Raw genomic sequence first — 16438 nt, 5'->3', positions numbered from 1 at the left:
TCCTGGAGAAGACCAGGATTCCGGACCTATGTCAATTAAATGGTCAGAATGTGGTAAGACAACTTTAGTAACCTTCTGCCGTTTGAACTTATCAGGTTTCTTAAGACTCAGTAGTGGGCTCAATCTCATCATCTATTTGGAGAATCAGCTTAATAGCCTCCACTAGGTCAGGAACATCAACCTGGGTTGTAGATTTCTCATCAGAAGTGACTGTATCAGTGTCTGACGGATCAGTATATTCCCCATCCTCATCAGAAGAATTATCCAAAATGTTAGTTGATTGTGAGGAAGAAATGGCCCGCTTAGATGACCCCTTGACCCCAGAGGGGCATGGGGTAAACTTTTGTCTAACTAAAGATTGATTTAATTGTTGTAACTGGGTAGACAAAGTGTCCGCCCAGGGCGGATTAACTACAGGGACAATATCTGGCTGCAATGACACAGGAGGTCCCACAGGGGACACAAGACGTGTCACAAGCGTATTCAGCTGTTATGTGTGCAGCAGCTGCAAATCTGTCAGTTCTGCTTTCTGCATTGATTAGCACCTGGATCCGGCTGCTCCCTTCTGTTGTTCTCGTTTCCTAGCAACTGATCACCTGGACCTAATTACCTGCAACTTTAGCCTGACTATCATGTGATTGGTCTGTCTCCCTTTAACTAAGGAGTATCCACATACCACTGTGCCAGTGATAGAGTTCAGTATCAGAGTGTCAGGTTTTCTAATCTGGACTACTTAGAGCCTGTTCCTGTGTGCTCAGCACGTGGCCATTGCATGCTGTGGAAGTTCCCAGTCTCCTGTGTCCTGGTAACTGGTCCCAGTATTCCTGCATCCAGTTCATCTTGGACCTGTATCTACTACAATTATATATTCAGTGTGTCCTTCTGCCTTGGAATCCCTGCTTCAAGATATCTGTGCACCATTCCAGCCAGTCTTGCCTCAGAAAGTTTGTTTCCCTCTGTGTCCCAGTTCAGCTCTCATCAAACCTCTGCCATTAGCCCTGCTGTGTCAGTCACTCTGCAATTAACCCCTGCCTTACCAGCTGCATTTCTCCAGGTAAATTATCCTGTTTATACCTTGTGGACTCCTGTGCAGATACCAGGTGACCCAGGCAGAGGCATACTTGAGAACGCTGCCCAAGGTGGTTCCTGACTGGCCACAGGCTGACTGGGAGATATATGGCACCCAGTGCCTGAACTATCAGCTAAAACTTCACCCTAAGGTAAATCCTTGGTGCCAGCACTGCATGATTCAGAAGCATCCGCGGATTTTCCGCCGTGTGGCAGACATAGGGAATGTAGCCTTAGAGCGTAACAGTAAAATATAGCAAGACAAACACAATACCTGCAAATAACCCCCTGATTTATGTGACAGTAAATACAGGGAACAAAGGATTAAAGCGGTAGGAGGTGACTGAAATATATAAAGATATATTATGAATATGAGACCCTGACGCACCTAGCCCCCCAGGGTACAGAATATAGTGAATGCAAGACGTGTGATACACTAGAATGAAATCCACACAGCAGCTACAGGCACACTCAGTCACAGGTACAATGCAGAAGTTATTACAGATAAACAATAAAACTGCACTGGACTAGTAAAACTACATATAGATATGTATGTATATAGATATAACAATGCACAGTAGATACTGGATGTATATCACAGAATACTTGTACTAAATATTCAGGTAGCAGTACACTTGTTCTTAACGAACACGGTCTAAAATGACATGTAGAATACTTAAGTGCCTGTAAATGACCAGCACTGATGAGACAGGCAGCATTAGAGAGGAGACAGTGCCCTGCAGTCCCGGAGATCAGCCCAACTACTTTTGTAAAGATGGCACCAAAATCTCTATCAGGGAGTGAGTGAGAGTGAAATGCAGCTCCAGGGCAGGAACACCAGCAGTAGATGGCGCCCAGGGCTGGGGGAGGGGCTACAGATCAGCACCTTATCCCCTATGCTGGTCCTCACCACCGGGTACTATGGAGCATATGTAAAACGGATTTTAGTAAATCCGACCTGTGCTCCCTGCCCTGGTGGATATAGTGGGGTCCCAAAGCAGTAGTGTCCACGCCAGCGGCGCGGTCCGTCTCCTGGGACCCCGATTTACCGTCGGGTCCCACCTGGGGGACCCTCTTACCTCCTCCCTGGTGTGCAGCCACACGATCCAGGAGAGCGTCAGTGGTGGTGTGCCTGAAGACCAGTGCGCCTCCGCTGCAAGTACCCGGGAACCCGAACGCGGGAGTATGCAGAGCTGCTGGGGAGATGATGGAGCTGCAGCACAGAATGTCAGAATGACATAAACAGTGCTGCGGCCCTTGAAGTCTTCTTAAAAAGCCCACCTGTTAGTGACCTGCTCTGCAGGCACCAACTTACAAACCGAGCTCCAGTGCCCTGAGGCAGGATTATAGAGGAGGCGGTGCAGTGCATCCTAGGAACAGTCAAAGCTTTAGCCTGTTGGTGCCTCGGATCAAGATCCAACTCTACACCCCAATGTATTCCCTGTGGAATCCATTGTACCCCATTGCAGAAATTAAAAACTTTTTAGATAATTTTATGTCTTTCACTTATTTTAAGAACGCTTACTACAGATCATTACCATTTGGCGCCGCTATTCTGGATGTATGGTGCTATTTTATTATTTGGAAGTGACTGAAGGCTTCATTTGTTTTTAGTATTTCCATTTCAGACAGGGTGTACATTCAACCTGTTAGAGTTCACAGATTCACCTCACAAGGAACATTTACCATTGGAATCCATAAAACATCCGACATCCACAGGTACGAAAAAGATGGTGATGGACCAGCAGGATGAAGGAATGTCACTTTCACTTAAATTTTGTTTTCATCTTTCTCCAGAATAAATGCAAGCCACCATTTGTGGTCATAGACAGCAGTTACAAAAATAAAAATTGCAGCTTTAAAAAGGCATATAACTTCAAACCCAGTGTAAATATCAGCCCAAGATTTGGGGAGGTTCCTTTACACCCATGGCAGCATTTATTATACCAAATGTCATTCCAATCTGAAATGGTCAGTTTGAAACCTACATGCTTTACAGCCACTTAAATTTTAAAACTACAGTTTATCCACATACTTCCTATATTTTCCAGTTATTACTAGTTTGATTTAATTGATCTTACCAAGAGCAGGCAGACTATGTTTATTGCAGAAATCCACATCACAGCAATGAGGTATAGGCAAATCACCAATATTATTGTGAGCGCACACAAATGGTCTGTCTGCAGGAAAAAGCTCACTTTTTCCAACGCACATGCGGTTATAGCCTTCCTTATCACCATTGTATGTTAAGGATACAAAGCACAACCCATCAGTAACACAGGTCTGGTTGTCTTTCACACACTGGTCGCAGAAGCATTTTAATGCTGGAAAGAAACAGAAGATAACATAAGTGCACAATACATCAGGAAACATGACAGAACATTATATGCAAGATGATAACAGACTGATAAGTGTTTTGGTAGCATCTTGGGTAATAAAAGAGCATATTCTGACAATATTTCTAAAGGGTACAAAATAAAAAATAAAATCAAGGACCATGAAAGAAATAATAATTGTAATAGATAGCTGTCCCCACTATCACTTAAAAATCACATTCATAAGACTTAAATTTGAATCAAAATTTTGCAGTTTATTAGGTATACCATGGCAGTCCATGCATTCACAGCTCAAAGAGAGGAACATGAAAGTAAAGTCCTACTGCAGTGCACCAACTACTACATCAATCAAAAACATAACTTTAGTGTATTTAAAACAACGATAAACAAGCAAATTTAAGAAGTAGAAGTGTGTGCAAGATTAAGAATTTTGGGGGTATTCAATAAGCTCCGTCAATTTCGGAGCTATTGAATTTACTCCCGGGAATTCAATTGCGGGCCGTTTTCGCCCGTTTTTAAGGCATTTTTCGCCAATGTCTTTTCAGTTTTTTTTTATTTTTTTTAGTGAAAAGGAATTGGTGAAAAATGTCTCAAAATTCTAAATCATGTGGTTTCGCCGATCCACGTTTTTCACTCCTGCCAAATGTTTCGTCTAGTTTAGAAAACGGCCCTGCTATTGCATAGGGCGAATCCCCATTTGCCCTTAAAAAAATAGCGAAAAGTGCAGTTTCTTTGCCTAGCACTAATTTAATACCCCCCATGTGTTTAAAACTAGTTTTGCCCCCTTTTGACAATGCTGATCCGACTTTTTTTTTTTTTTTTTAAGTCGGATCAGTGTTGTCGTAAAGGGCCAAAAACATGTCGGAATTGGCCGCTAAAATCGATAAAACACGTGGATCCGCTGCTAATCCCCCGCTCCACATGTTTTCCGACAAGCCGGAAAAATGGCAGCTTCGACTTCAATTGAGAGAGAGAGAGAGAGAGAGAGAGAGAGAGAGAGAGAGAGAGAGAGACATACATACAGATATATACACACACATATACAAAGGTCCGGCACTCACAAAATAAATACAAAGACACAACCTGGTCCGGTGCGCAACCCCTCAGTAAAGAGCATGCAGATTAATAATAATGGAGGCACTCGGAAATAATCAAACGACTCAGACGCTGGTTTTAATATATATATATATATATATATATTATATATATACACACACACACACACACATACATATATATACATATATATATATATATATATATATATATACTAGGAAAGGTATCAGCGCCACAGATACAGTATCTTAAATTTTAACACTTATATGAGAACAGTGCAAAAAAATTTAAAATCCGCCTGATAAATCGGCACTCCCTATAATCTACCAGGGTGTCAGCTCGTTACCTCAAATGGATGTAGGTACTGGTACGATTATCTACAAGAGCAATTTTGTGGACAAAGGGTGAGGTAATAAAGAGCGACCAATGGTGCCAAATAATGCTAAAAGCAGGATGGTAATATAAAAAATGTGTACAAATTTATTGCAATGGGAAGCACTATCCAAAACTGATTATAAAAGCATATAGGACTCATAAAAAAATCGAAGACAGAAAAAACATAAAAACTTCTTAAAGGCATTGGAGTATCATTTACCACAAAAGGTAAAAAATAGACAGTAAGTTATAAAAAGATACAAAAAAATATATAAAAAAAAATTATATATAAAAAAATATAAAAATATATATAAAAAAATGGCGTTCAAAAGGCTAAAAAGAGGAATAAAGTAGCTTAACTTTGTGATGAGTGAGGTTAAATCAAGAAGCAGCACCCAACGCGTTTCGTCCTATCTGGACTTCATCAAGGGGTGATTTGAGACTAGAGACAGACCATGTATATATACCCAAACTGAAAGGGAAGTGATGTACACATCACTTCCTGTAATCAATTAACACAATTAAATGTTCTCAAAATACATATTCAGTGACATGTAGGTGTAGTTATATTAGTAAGCACCTTAGGGCATGCAAATACATAACAAAATATACGAAAAAGCATCTGTAAATCATAAAAGACGCGCAGAGCCGCGGACTTCCTGTCCGGGCTCTGCGTGACGTCATATCCGCCCCACGTCCGGTATCCGGCTTTTCGTACTGCGCATGCGTTAGTCCTGTGTGGCGGAAGTGAGTACGCGGCTGCGATGTTGATAACTTCTATGCTGCAGCCGGATGCAGCGGTGGCCATTTTATATTAGGTCAAAAACCACAGTTCTTACAGCAGCCATGTTTTTGGAGTCCAAAGTGAGTTATTTATATGATGATGTCTGTTTATCGCTTGGATACAGTTCTTTATTTATTCAATGTCTCCATACCAAAAAAAAAAAAATTAAAAAAATGAGGATGAAAGAAGGGATTAGATCAGTGCAATTTAAAGATTCAATGTGCAAGGGTGTAATTACTTAAATGATAATATATTATATGGGATGAGATCAACATTATGATATTCTGTACACAAACGATCCAGTTAGCAAAAAAAGGCGCAGAAGAAACATATATATATATATATATATATATATATATATATATATATATATATATATATATAAATATATATAAATATATAAGAGTAGTGAGTGGGGAGGAGAGAATCCCATAAATATGATGAGTAGGCTAAGGTCAATTTTCCAATACTAGAAGGTGAAAGAAGAAGAGACACAAAATAGCGGACATCTGGGACCAGAGTCCGCACTTAGGGATCAAATCTCTGAAAATGCACAAATAAGTGCAAAGTGGTTTAGACGGATAAAACATTAATATTGATACGAGGAGCGTCATCGAGCAGAGTTTATAAAATGGTATATAGGTACAGTTTAGAGCCTTCCACCTAGCATTTACAACACCCGGTCTTCCAAGTAGGTCCCCCATTCTTGTACTAGCCGGGCCCAGCCATGCTTAGCTTCCAAGATCAGACGGCATTGGGCGTCTCCAGGCCGGTATGATTGTAATAGTAGTGTGGAATCCTGGGGAGAGGCTTCAGAGTGTACAACGAGTTGGTAAAATAACCTGGTTAATTTGTTTATTGGAGTACTGTTTAGTTAGAATGAAGAACAAAAATATATATAAAAGTAGACATTTTCTACAGAAGGATCAGAGTGGAAGTAAGAAGTGCAGGGTGATATATAGGCTTGAGATATCCCTAGAATTCAAATTTCCTGTGAAATCATTTACAGCACCTGGTCTCCCCTGGAGGTCACCCATCCAGGTACTGGCCAGGCCCAACACTGCTTCACTTCCAAGATCGGCCGGAGTTGGGCATGTCCAGTGTGGTATGGCTGTAATAATGAGGCAAAAGGTCCACCTTAGGCTAAAGAAAAAAAGTGGGAACAAGGGAAAGGAGGATGAAGGAGGAAGAGTACGGTAAGGAACGGCTTACATTACAAGAAGGGTGCTATCTCGTATCCTTCATTGAAGCCATCCGGGTGGAGGGTGTTCAATTCGTATATCCAGAACATCTCTCTCCTAGAGGAGGTTGGAAAGATCTCCTCCTCTTTCTCCCAAGGATACCAGTTCGATACCTTTATAGGTTAATGCCTCAGGATCCGAATTGTGGCATTGGTGAAAAATGTCGCGATACTACATGTGTGAGGACTTTATTCTTTACATTCCTGATATGTTCTTGGATGCGAAGTTTCAGGGCTCTTTTGGTTTTGCCAATGTATTTCAAACCGCACGGACATTCCAGGAGATAGATTACTGACGTTGTATTACAGTTTATAAACTGGTTAATCCGGTACTCTTTTTTTGGTGGTGGTGTTGTGGAAAGATTTTCTATTCTGGTGAAGGTACTTACAAATGTTACATTTACCACACTTGAAACTGCCCACACATTTTGGCAAAGTCTTCCTGGCTTCCGGATTTCTTAGCATGCTGGGTGCCACAAGGTCCTTCAGGCTTTGTGATTTCCAGAACACTAGTTTAGGTTCCTTGGTGAGGTAATCTTTCAAAACAGGGCCCATTAGTAAAATGTGCCAGTGTTTCTTTAGTGTTTGCTTGATGAAATTCTCGTGCCTGCTATACGTCGTGATGAATTTGACAGTATCTTCCTTATTGTCCTTGGATTTGTACTTTAGGAGTTCTCCTCTTTCTAGACCTTTAGTTCTAGCCGTAGCTCCTTCTAGGAGTTGTGCAGGGTACCCCTTTTCACTGAACCTTTCTTTGTATACCTCCAATTGCCGATCTCTTTCTTCACTATCCTTGCAGTTGCGTGCTATTCTATTGAACTGGGAGAAGGGGATGTTGTCTTTCCACTGTTGTCGGTGATTACTCCTGTAGTGCACGTAGCTGTTCATGTCTACCTTCTTAATGAAATTGCTTGTAATGATTTCATTACCTGAATGTGTCAAGACAAGGTTCAGAAATTCAATTCTTTCGGTATTTTCTACTGCTGTGAAACTAAGGTTCATATTGTTTTTCGAAATGTGTTAAAAATTCTTTAAAATCCTGTTGATCTCCTTCCCACACGATTAAAATATCATCAATGTAACGTTTGTAAAAGATAATGTTGTGCTGATACGGATTGTTTGTAAAAATATACTTGTTCTCCCATTGTCCCATAAAAAGGTTTGCGAAGCTGGGTGCGAAAATAGTCCCCATCGCTGTTCCACAGATCTGGAGGTAAAACCCATCTAAAAACTTAAAATAATTGTGTTTTAAAATGAAGTCCATAATTTCGCATAGAAAGATTCTGTGATCCTCTGAAATTAGATGGTCCTTGCTGAGGAAATCGTTGCAGGCCTCAATCCCCTTGTCGTGTTCTATGCAAGTGTACAAAGATTGTACGTCTATTGTGACCCATCTATACGTATCTTTCCACTGGAGAGTTTCCATCAGATTAAGAACTGTTGTAGTATCCTTCAGGTAAGCCGGCAGTTCCATTACATATTTCCTTAAAAATAAGTCCACATACTCTGAGAGATGTGAGGTCAGGGAATCAATCCCTGCCACTATGGGTCTACCCGGGGGATTTTCCAGAGATTTATGTATTTTAGGGAGAAAATAAAAAATGGGGGTGGGGTGGTGAGGTTGCTGCCAGGGTGCAATAACCTTAAAAAAAAAAAAAAATACCCATATGCATAAAAGTGGTCCGCCAGCACTGAAGTCCCCATAGAATGCTATGGGGTTGCGATGTGCTGGTATGCATCAAGTTCCGGAGAACAAACCTTTTGACAGCTGGTTACCAATAGGCAAAGCCATCTATAGTTGGTGTTGCCAATAGAAGCCTATGGGCTTCTTTACGCAGAGTTACCTTGAAAAGCATCCGCTACTTATTATTTTCTTATATAGCGCAGCATATTCCGTTGCGCTTTACAATTGTACTTATCACATGAATAGCGGCGTGACGCCGTGTGCATGAATAAATGTAATTAAAAATGCACAAGACGCTCTTCTAATAAGAGCTGTCCTTTGCGCTGTGAGTACTTCCAGGTTAATGACCCTGGAGTCATACTGTACATGTGCAAGCTGAGGGTGTGGGTTGAGTCCCACCACATTGATGCCCCATAGCATTCTATGGGGTCTGCACAGCTAGAACACATTTATGCATATGGGGTTTGCAGCTAACTTCTGAAACCTGCAAAAACTGTTTGACATAAATTTTTGACATTACTGCATCCTGCCTTAAGTCTGTTAAGTGGTGAGCCAGATGTCTCAAAACAATTAGAAAATAAAGCTAATTTGATATTTAAGCAAAGTCGAAAATGACATACAAAAAACATTAAATAGAAAATAAAGCAAATCAATAAGATTGCTTACAAAAATAATCACTAGTCTTGTGACTTTATGACTGTCTAAGCCATGTGTGTGTGTGTGTGTGTGTGTGTGTGTGTGTGTGTGTGTGTGTGTGTGTGTGTGTGTGTGTGTGTGTGTGTGGTCATAAAGCTTCCCCTTTTAATTGGAGAAGTTACTGTCTGGCTGTGGATTATTGAATAACTTTAAAAGAGGAAATCATCAAGAAGAGAAAGAGACATTGTCACGATCCGGGTTATTAGCCCCCATAATTTACCTGCTAAGTGCCTTCTGAGACTGGCCCGGCGTTCCAGGCCTGGGTTCCACCTGTGCTGTCTGCAGGCAGTGCGCTGTATATCCGTGTCTCAAGGTTCTCCTCTGTGATCGCAGCAGCGCTGACATGGCAACATTATATTAAACATCCATTTGTTTAAAGTATGGCGTCTCCTGCCCTCTGCGGCCTCCGCCACCATTACTGCAGATTCTCACATGTAAAATACAAACAGACTTTCCCTCCAGTTTCAAACATGGGCGCAGTCATGTTTGGTTTCATCACATGTTGTTTTAAGCCTATCCGCTGCAGTCTGGACTCTGTGTAATTATCCAGCCAATCCCTGCTCACCAGCTGGTATAAATATCCTGCTCCAGGGCTGTATAATAGTCAGTGCTTTGGTTGTCAATTCTGCATACATGTCTCTCCCGTTTGGTGAATTCTCAGCTTGACTTTCGAGGTATTCCAGCTCCTGTGATTCAGCTTCTCCAAGAGACCAGCACCAATTACCATCATGCGGTGCAGCCTGACTCCTGCAGTGTTCCAGCTCCGCTTCCTGGCTTTCTACTGCGGTCCTGACATCGGCTTCCAGCGTTGGTTCTATTCTGCCTCCAGCTTCCAGCGGTGTCCTGGTATCGTTACTGCTTCCATTATCTACGGCATCGCTCAGTAGCTTCTGTGGTAAAGTGTCACTGGCTTCCAGCGTGTCACGTACATCGCTTCAGCTTCCAGCAGCGATTGGTGTTATCATCTGCCTACAGCGGTGCTTCACATCATCTCCAGCGGTATTCATACATCGCCCTGCATATCATTCCACATAACATCGGACCACAGTATCCATCGATGCTTACCATCGAACTGTTGCTCCAGTGGTGAGTTCAGCACATCTTTCCTCACACCGGTTCCGTCAGGTAGTCTCTGGCAATCCTATCTACATCTCTTCAACTTCAGTGTATCAGTGCCTATCCCAGTCTCCTGTCTACCACCTTCTGGGCAGTACTCGCTTGTTCCTCATTACAGCGGTTAGCTGTGGCACGGACTTTCCAACTCCGGATTTTGACAAGGACTTTGTTATCTTGTTCTGCATAGCCACAGTCTCAAATACCTTCTGCATTCTCAGGAACTGTACTGCATTTTCATTCTGCACTCACTGTTGAAGATATCTCATTGCCAAGATTCATACAGTGTGTTCAATAAACTGCTTGTTATATTTTACTCCTTTGTTGTGGTCACGCCTTCGGGTTCATGGTGTTCTAAACATCCTGTATGTCTAGGAACCTAATCTCACCTCCACGGTTCACCTACACGCCAGCCTCTACATCTGAGGCTTCCCTCAGTCAGCCTCAGCCCTCAGTTGTGACAGGCATTATAACATTTCAAAGACAGACATAAATCGCAACTAAACAAATTTCACTGTAAACATGAGCACTGAAAAACCATGCCTGCTAAAAACAAAGATAAACCTGTGCACTATTAGCCTAATTCAGCACGGATCGTTATTCAGAGAAATCGCAAATCGAGCGATTATCGAACGACTATGCATGCGTAGAATTCGCATCGAGCACGCACAGTGGGTAATGGTGAGAGAAAATGCGTACAGATTGTGATTACAATGTATCCGCTGTTTGACTGACAGGAAGCCGGCGTTTCTGGGCGGAAACCTACCATTTCTGGGTGTGCCAGAAAAAAAACACAGGCGTGCCCAGGCCTTTTTGGGGAAGGTCTCAGACGTCAGTGCAGACAATTTCCAGGCCGTCTAAGTCGCAGATTACTGGCAGCCTCAGACCTACTTACATTTGCTCAGACGGCAAAAAATCTTGGATAGCGATCTGCGATGCATTCACAACTTTTCAAGGGGCGTTTTTCCTTTGTCGGGACGGCGCCTTCCTTTCTACTGCGGACAACTGCTATTTCTCAGATTAGCGATCCATGCTGTATTAGGCCTATGGGGGTAATTCAGAGTTGATCGCAGCATCAAATTTGTTAGCAGTTGGGCAAAACCATGTGCACTGCAGGGGAGGCAGATATAACATTTGCAGAGAGAGTTAGATTTGGGTGGTTATTTTGTTTCTGTGCAGGGTAAATACTGGCTGCTTTATTTTTACACTGCAATTTAGATTGCAGATTGAACACACCCCACCCAAATCTAACTCTCTCTGCACATGTTATATCTGCTTCCCCTGCAGTGCACATGGTTTTGCCCAACTGCTAACAAAATTCCTGCTGCGATCAACTCAGAATTACCCCCTATGTTCTCACTTTTAACAGAGCATTTAAACTGTTTTGAAATCCTTCCTCAAGCATGCTGGATGCTTGTGAACACATGAAAGAAAAATATTGTAAATCTTAATAAACTATCATTTTTGTAAATCTGTACCATTAAAATAAAAAATACAGAATCCGTACCTCCGATATGGGTTACCTAACTTTTTGTGCACTTTTACTGGGGGTAAAAAAAACAAAGTATATTGCACTCCAGCAAAAAACTGTCTGGGACAGGATACATAGCAGTAAGCCTGTATGGAATATGAAACCTCTTACCCAGAATTAGTCATTGTTCGGCCACTAAATCAGACAATTGTAAGGAAGAAGGGAACAATAACAACCTCCTCTTAACTTTCCTAGTCCTAAATAAATTAGAGACACTCTTGATTGACCTTGGAGATACTGAAAAGTACTTGACCGCACTGATCTGACCAGGTCATCTACTTACTCTCTGAACATATGATCCTTCTTCAACAAGACAACAGATTCATCAATTTCTGAATCTTCAAAATGTTCCTCCTCTTCTGAGGAAACATAAAAATCTGAAAAACCAGACAAATTCCCCACAACCTGTCGCTTGCATGATTTGGGCCCAGCTGAATATAGTAACTTCTCTAAAGAAGAGGGTGTCCCTTTCATGCCTAAAGCAGTTTCCTCCATTGCCTTAGCCCAGGACAGTACTCCCGTGAGCCCCAAGGCCGTGGAACCTCCCAATGAAAAACTTTTAGGTTGCTACCCTGGTCTACATGAGATCCTGGCTGAACCTTATTCTGAAAGGACACAAAATTAGACAAGTCTTCTTGCATAACCGAAGCTATGGAAAGGGCAAAGGACCTAGGCTAAACGAGGCTGGTTCTTCCACAGGACTGGCAGGAACCTCTGCAACCAGTCGCAGTTCCATGGTGTCCTTGCAAGCATAGTGAGCAGGAGTGTCCCCACTAGTATATTTAGCCTGTCAGAAAACAATAATGCAAGCTAGTCTTCCCTCCTCCAGGCTTAGCCTAAGAAGTACTCTCCTTTTCAGACATTTTCTCAGCAAGAGAAAATACTAAAAACACAAATACATATACTGAAAATACAAAAAATTATTTTTGACTTCTCAGATATTCATCCAGGCTTGCAGCCATGTGGAGTCCGAGAGGAGTGTCGTAGAAAAGAGCTTCAAAGCAGTCATTTTGCAGAGAGACCAGTGCTGCCTGAAACTAGTTCCAGTCATTTCATAGCTGCTGGTAACCTCAGCACTCGTTGCAGCCTTCAGATACCAGCTGGACCGCACTAACTGTGACCTGCCTAACAAAGTTGTATTTCTTGGACTGAGTTACTGCTGCCAGCTACTCCAGGCCAGCCTTCACCCCACCGGCATCCTCCATTCTGCTCCGGGACCAATTACCAGCTGCCTGAAGCCAGATCCCCACAGCAACACTGAGATTTTCCTAGCTGCTGCTTCTGGTAAGGAGAGGTTTGCAGCGGGGCACAACGGGAAAGAGAAAAGAAATAAAAATGTAAGTGTGTGTGTGTGTGTGTGTGTGTGTGTGTGTGTGTGTGTGTGTGTGTGTGTGTGTGTGTATGTATGTATGTATATATATATATATATATATATATATATATATATATATATATATATATACACACACACGGGGGGGAGGAACTTATATATACTAAAATATGTTTTAGTATATATACTAAAACAGTTAACTTATTAATTGCTGGCTGCTCGACCCTCACTAACCCCATGACCTAGAAGTGTCCCCGTGATGGATCAAGAAGAAATTCCCAGGGGGAGGATGCCTTAATGGTGTCCTTAATATATCAAATTTAGATGGTTGGAAAGTGCTTTTGCATTTTGTATTACTATTCACATTTATTTAATTATAATAAGTAATAAGTAGAACTAATGCTTAACATTAACTATTTTCAATTTCATCTATCTCGGAGTGTACTTTGTATGTATTATCATCCTCTATTTATATGGCGCCACAGGGGTTCCGCAACGCCCAACAAAATACATAAACAAATGAATAAATAAGATTTTAATTACCTACTGGTAAATCTTATTCTCGTAGTCCGAAGGGGATACTGGGAATCAATTTAATACCATGGGTATAGACGGGTCCACTAGGAGCCTTGGGCACTTTAAAGCATTTGATAGTGTGCGCTGGCTCCTCCCTCTATGCTCCTCCTACCAGACTCAGTCTAGGAAACTGTGCCCGAGGAGACAGACATACTTTGAAAGAAGAATAGATAAGGAAAGTGGTGAAATTACGAACCACCACATACAAAACAAAAAGGAAAGCCATGCTAACCAAACTTGAAACCAGGAACAGCAAAAGCTGAACCAAACAACATTACTGAACCAAGGAACAATGCAGGAAGAACGAAGCACCGGGCAGGCGCCCAGTATACCCTACGGATTACAAGAAAAGGATTTACAGGTAGAGTGATTAAATCCTATTTTCTCTTACGTCCTGGGGAATACTGGAATCCATTTAGTACCATAGGGAAGTACCAAAGCTCCCAAACCGGGTGGGAGAGTGCTGAGGTTCCTGCAAAACTGAATGACCAAACTCAGAGGTCAAAGTATCAAACTTGTAGAACTTGGCAAACGTGTTCGAACCTGACCAAGTAGCTGCTCGGCAGAGTTGTAAAGCAGAGATACCCCAGGCACAGCCGCAAAGAAGAACCCACCAACCTAGTGGAGTGGGCCTGTACAGATTTTGGAATGGCAAGCCTGTCATGGAATAAGCATGATGTATAGTGAGCCTGATCCAGCGTGCAATTGACTGCTTTGAAGCATGACACCCAATTTTATTGGGATGATAAAGAACGAACAGGGAGTCAGATTTCCTGTGACAAGCAGTCCACTTTGCATACACCTTCAAAGCCCCCACAACATCCAAAGATTCTGAAGTAGCAGAGGTATCTGTAACAACCGGAACCACAATAGGCTGGTTGATGTGAAATGCGGACACCACCTTAGGAAGAAATTGCTGACGAGTTCTGAGTTCAGCTCTGTCCTCATGGAAAATTAAGTAGGGGCTCTTGTAAGACAATGCCCCCAGCTCCGACACACGTCTTGCTGAAGCCAGCAGTGTGACGGTTTTCCACGTAAGGTACTTTACGTCCACCTCCTGTAACGGTTCAAATCAGTCCGATTGGAGGAAGCGCAGAACCAAATTGAGATCCCAAGGAGCCGTGGGAGGCACAAAGGGAGGTTGGATGTGCAAAACACCCTTCAAGAACGTCTGGACCTCAGGGAGAGAAGCCAATTGTTTCTGAAAGTAAATAGACAAGGCCGAAATCTGGACTTTTATGGAGCCTAGACGTAGGCCCACATCCACTACCGACAGCAGAAAAAGTCCCAGATTATTGTCTGCTTCCACACCAAGAGACACACCACTTCCATATACAGTGGTGATGTTCAGACGTTACCCCCGTCCTGGCTTGGAACATAGTCAGGATGACCTTGTCAGGAATCCCTCTCCTGGCTAGAATCAGTCGTTCAACTATAATATAATTTATATATATATATATATATAGAAACTGGGTAGTACGGCACTCAGACACTGGTAGTTAACTACCAGCGTCTGAGTGCCGTACTACCCAGTTTCTATCCACATCCCCCTGCCTGTGGAGGACCAGTAAGGGCACCGGACCAAACAGCCAGCAACACCAGTGAGTGCCAGATCATCACACAGAATATTATATATATATATATATATATATATATATATATATATATATATATATATATATATATATATATATATATATATATATCTATCATCACATGTCCACGCAATCACATAGACAGGACCAGCACACTGTAGTTTTTGTCAAGAAATGCTGTATTATAAACGTGAATAAAGTTACAAGGCTCGTCATATACTCATCGTTTGATCAGCACAGGGAAACACAATAGACCACCCAAACAGCCGTTTTCGGACTTAATCCTTCATCAGGGGAATAGCCTTACAAAGTGCCATAGTGCCATGTGCAAAATAAGCCCCCAGCTCCGACACACGTCTTGCTGAAGCCAGCAGTGTGACGGTTTTCCACGTAAGGTACTTTACGTCCACCTCCTGTAACGGTTCAAATCAGTCCGATTGGAGGAAGCGCAGAACCAAATTGAGATCCCAAGGAGCCGTGGGAGGCACAAAGGGAGGTTGGATGTGCAAAACACCCTTCAAGAACGTCTGGACCTCAGGGAGAGAAGCCAATTGTTTCTGAAAGTAAATAGACAAGGCCGAAATCTGGACTTTTATGGAGCCTAGACGTAGGCCCACATCCACTACCGACAGCAGAAAAAGTCCCAGATTATTGTCTGCTTCCACACCAAGAGACACACCACTTCCATATACAGTGGTGATGTTCAGACGTTACCCCCGTCCTGGCTTGGAACATAGTCAGGATGACCTTGTCAGGAATCCCTCTCCTGGCTAGAATCAGTCGTTCAACTATAATATAATTTATATATATATATATATATATAGAAACTGGGTAGTACGGCACTCAGACACTGGTAGTTAACTACCAGCGTCTGAGTGCCGTACTACCCAGTTTCTATCCACATCCCCCTGCCTGTGGAGGACCAGTAAGGGCACCGGACCAAACAGCCAGCAACACCAGTGAGTGCCAGATCATCACACAGAATATTATATATATATATATATATATATATATATATATATATATATATATATATATATATATATATATATAT

The 16438-nt window shown here is 42.2% G+C and overlaps 1 protein-coding gene and 2 pseudogenes across 3 annotated transcripts in view; all 3 read right to left on the bottom strand.

The window, feature by feature from the left end:
* Nucleotides 1-16438, bottom strand: part of TGFBR1 (transforming growth factor beta receptor 1) — a 175515-nt gene that overhangs the window by 103941 nt on the left and 55136 nt on the right. For all 3 annotated transcript variants that reach the window (XM_063922772.1, XM_063922773.1, XM_063922774.1), the window contains exon 2: nucleotides 3150-3392. In XM_063922772.1, coding sequence (XP_063778842.1) covers nucleotides 3150-3392 — 243 coding nt within the window. The remainder of the gene's footprint in view (nucleotides 1-3149; nucleotides 3393-16438) is intronic.
* Nucleotides 6287-6405, bottom strand: LOC134930397 (5S ribosomal RNA; annotated as a pseudogene).
* Nucleotides 6620-6738, bottom strand: LOC134931511 (5S ribosomal RNA; annotated as a pseudogene).

This window comes from Pseudophryne corroboree, chromosome 5 (assembly GCF_028390025.1).
Source record: "Pseudophryne corroboree isolate aPseCor3 chromosome 5, aPseCor3.hap2, whole genome shotgun sequence".
Lineage (NCBI taxonomy): Eukaryota > Metazoa > Chordata > Amphibia > Anura > Myobatrachidae > Pseudophryne > Pseudophryne corroboree.
This window is presented reverse-complemented; position numbering and strand designations above follow the sequence as displayed.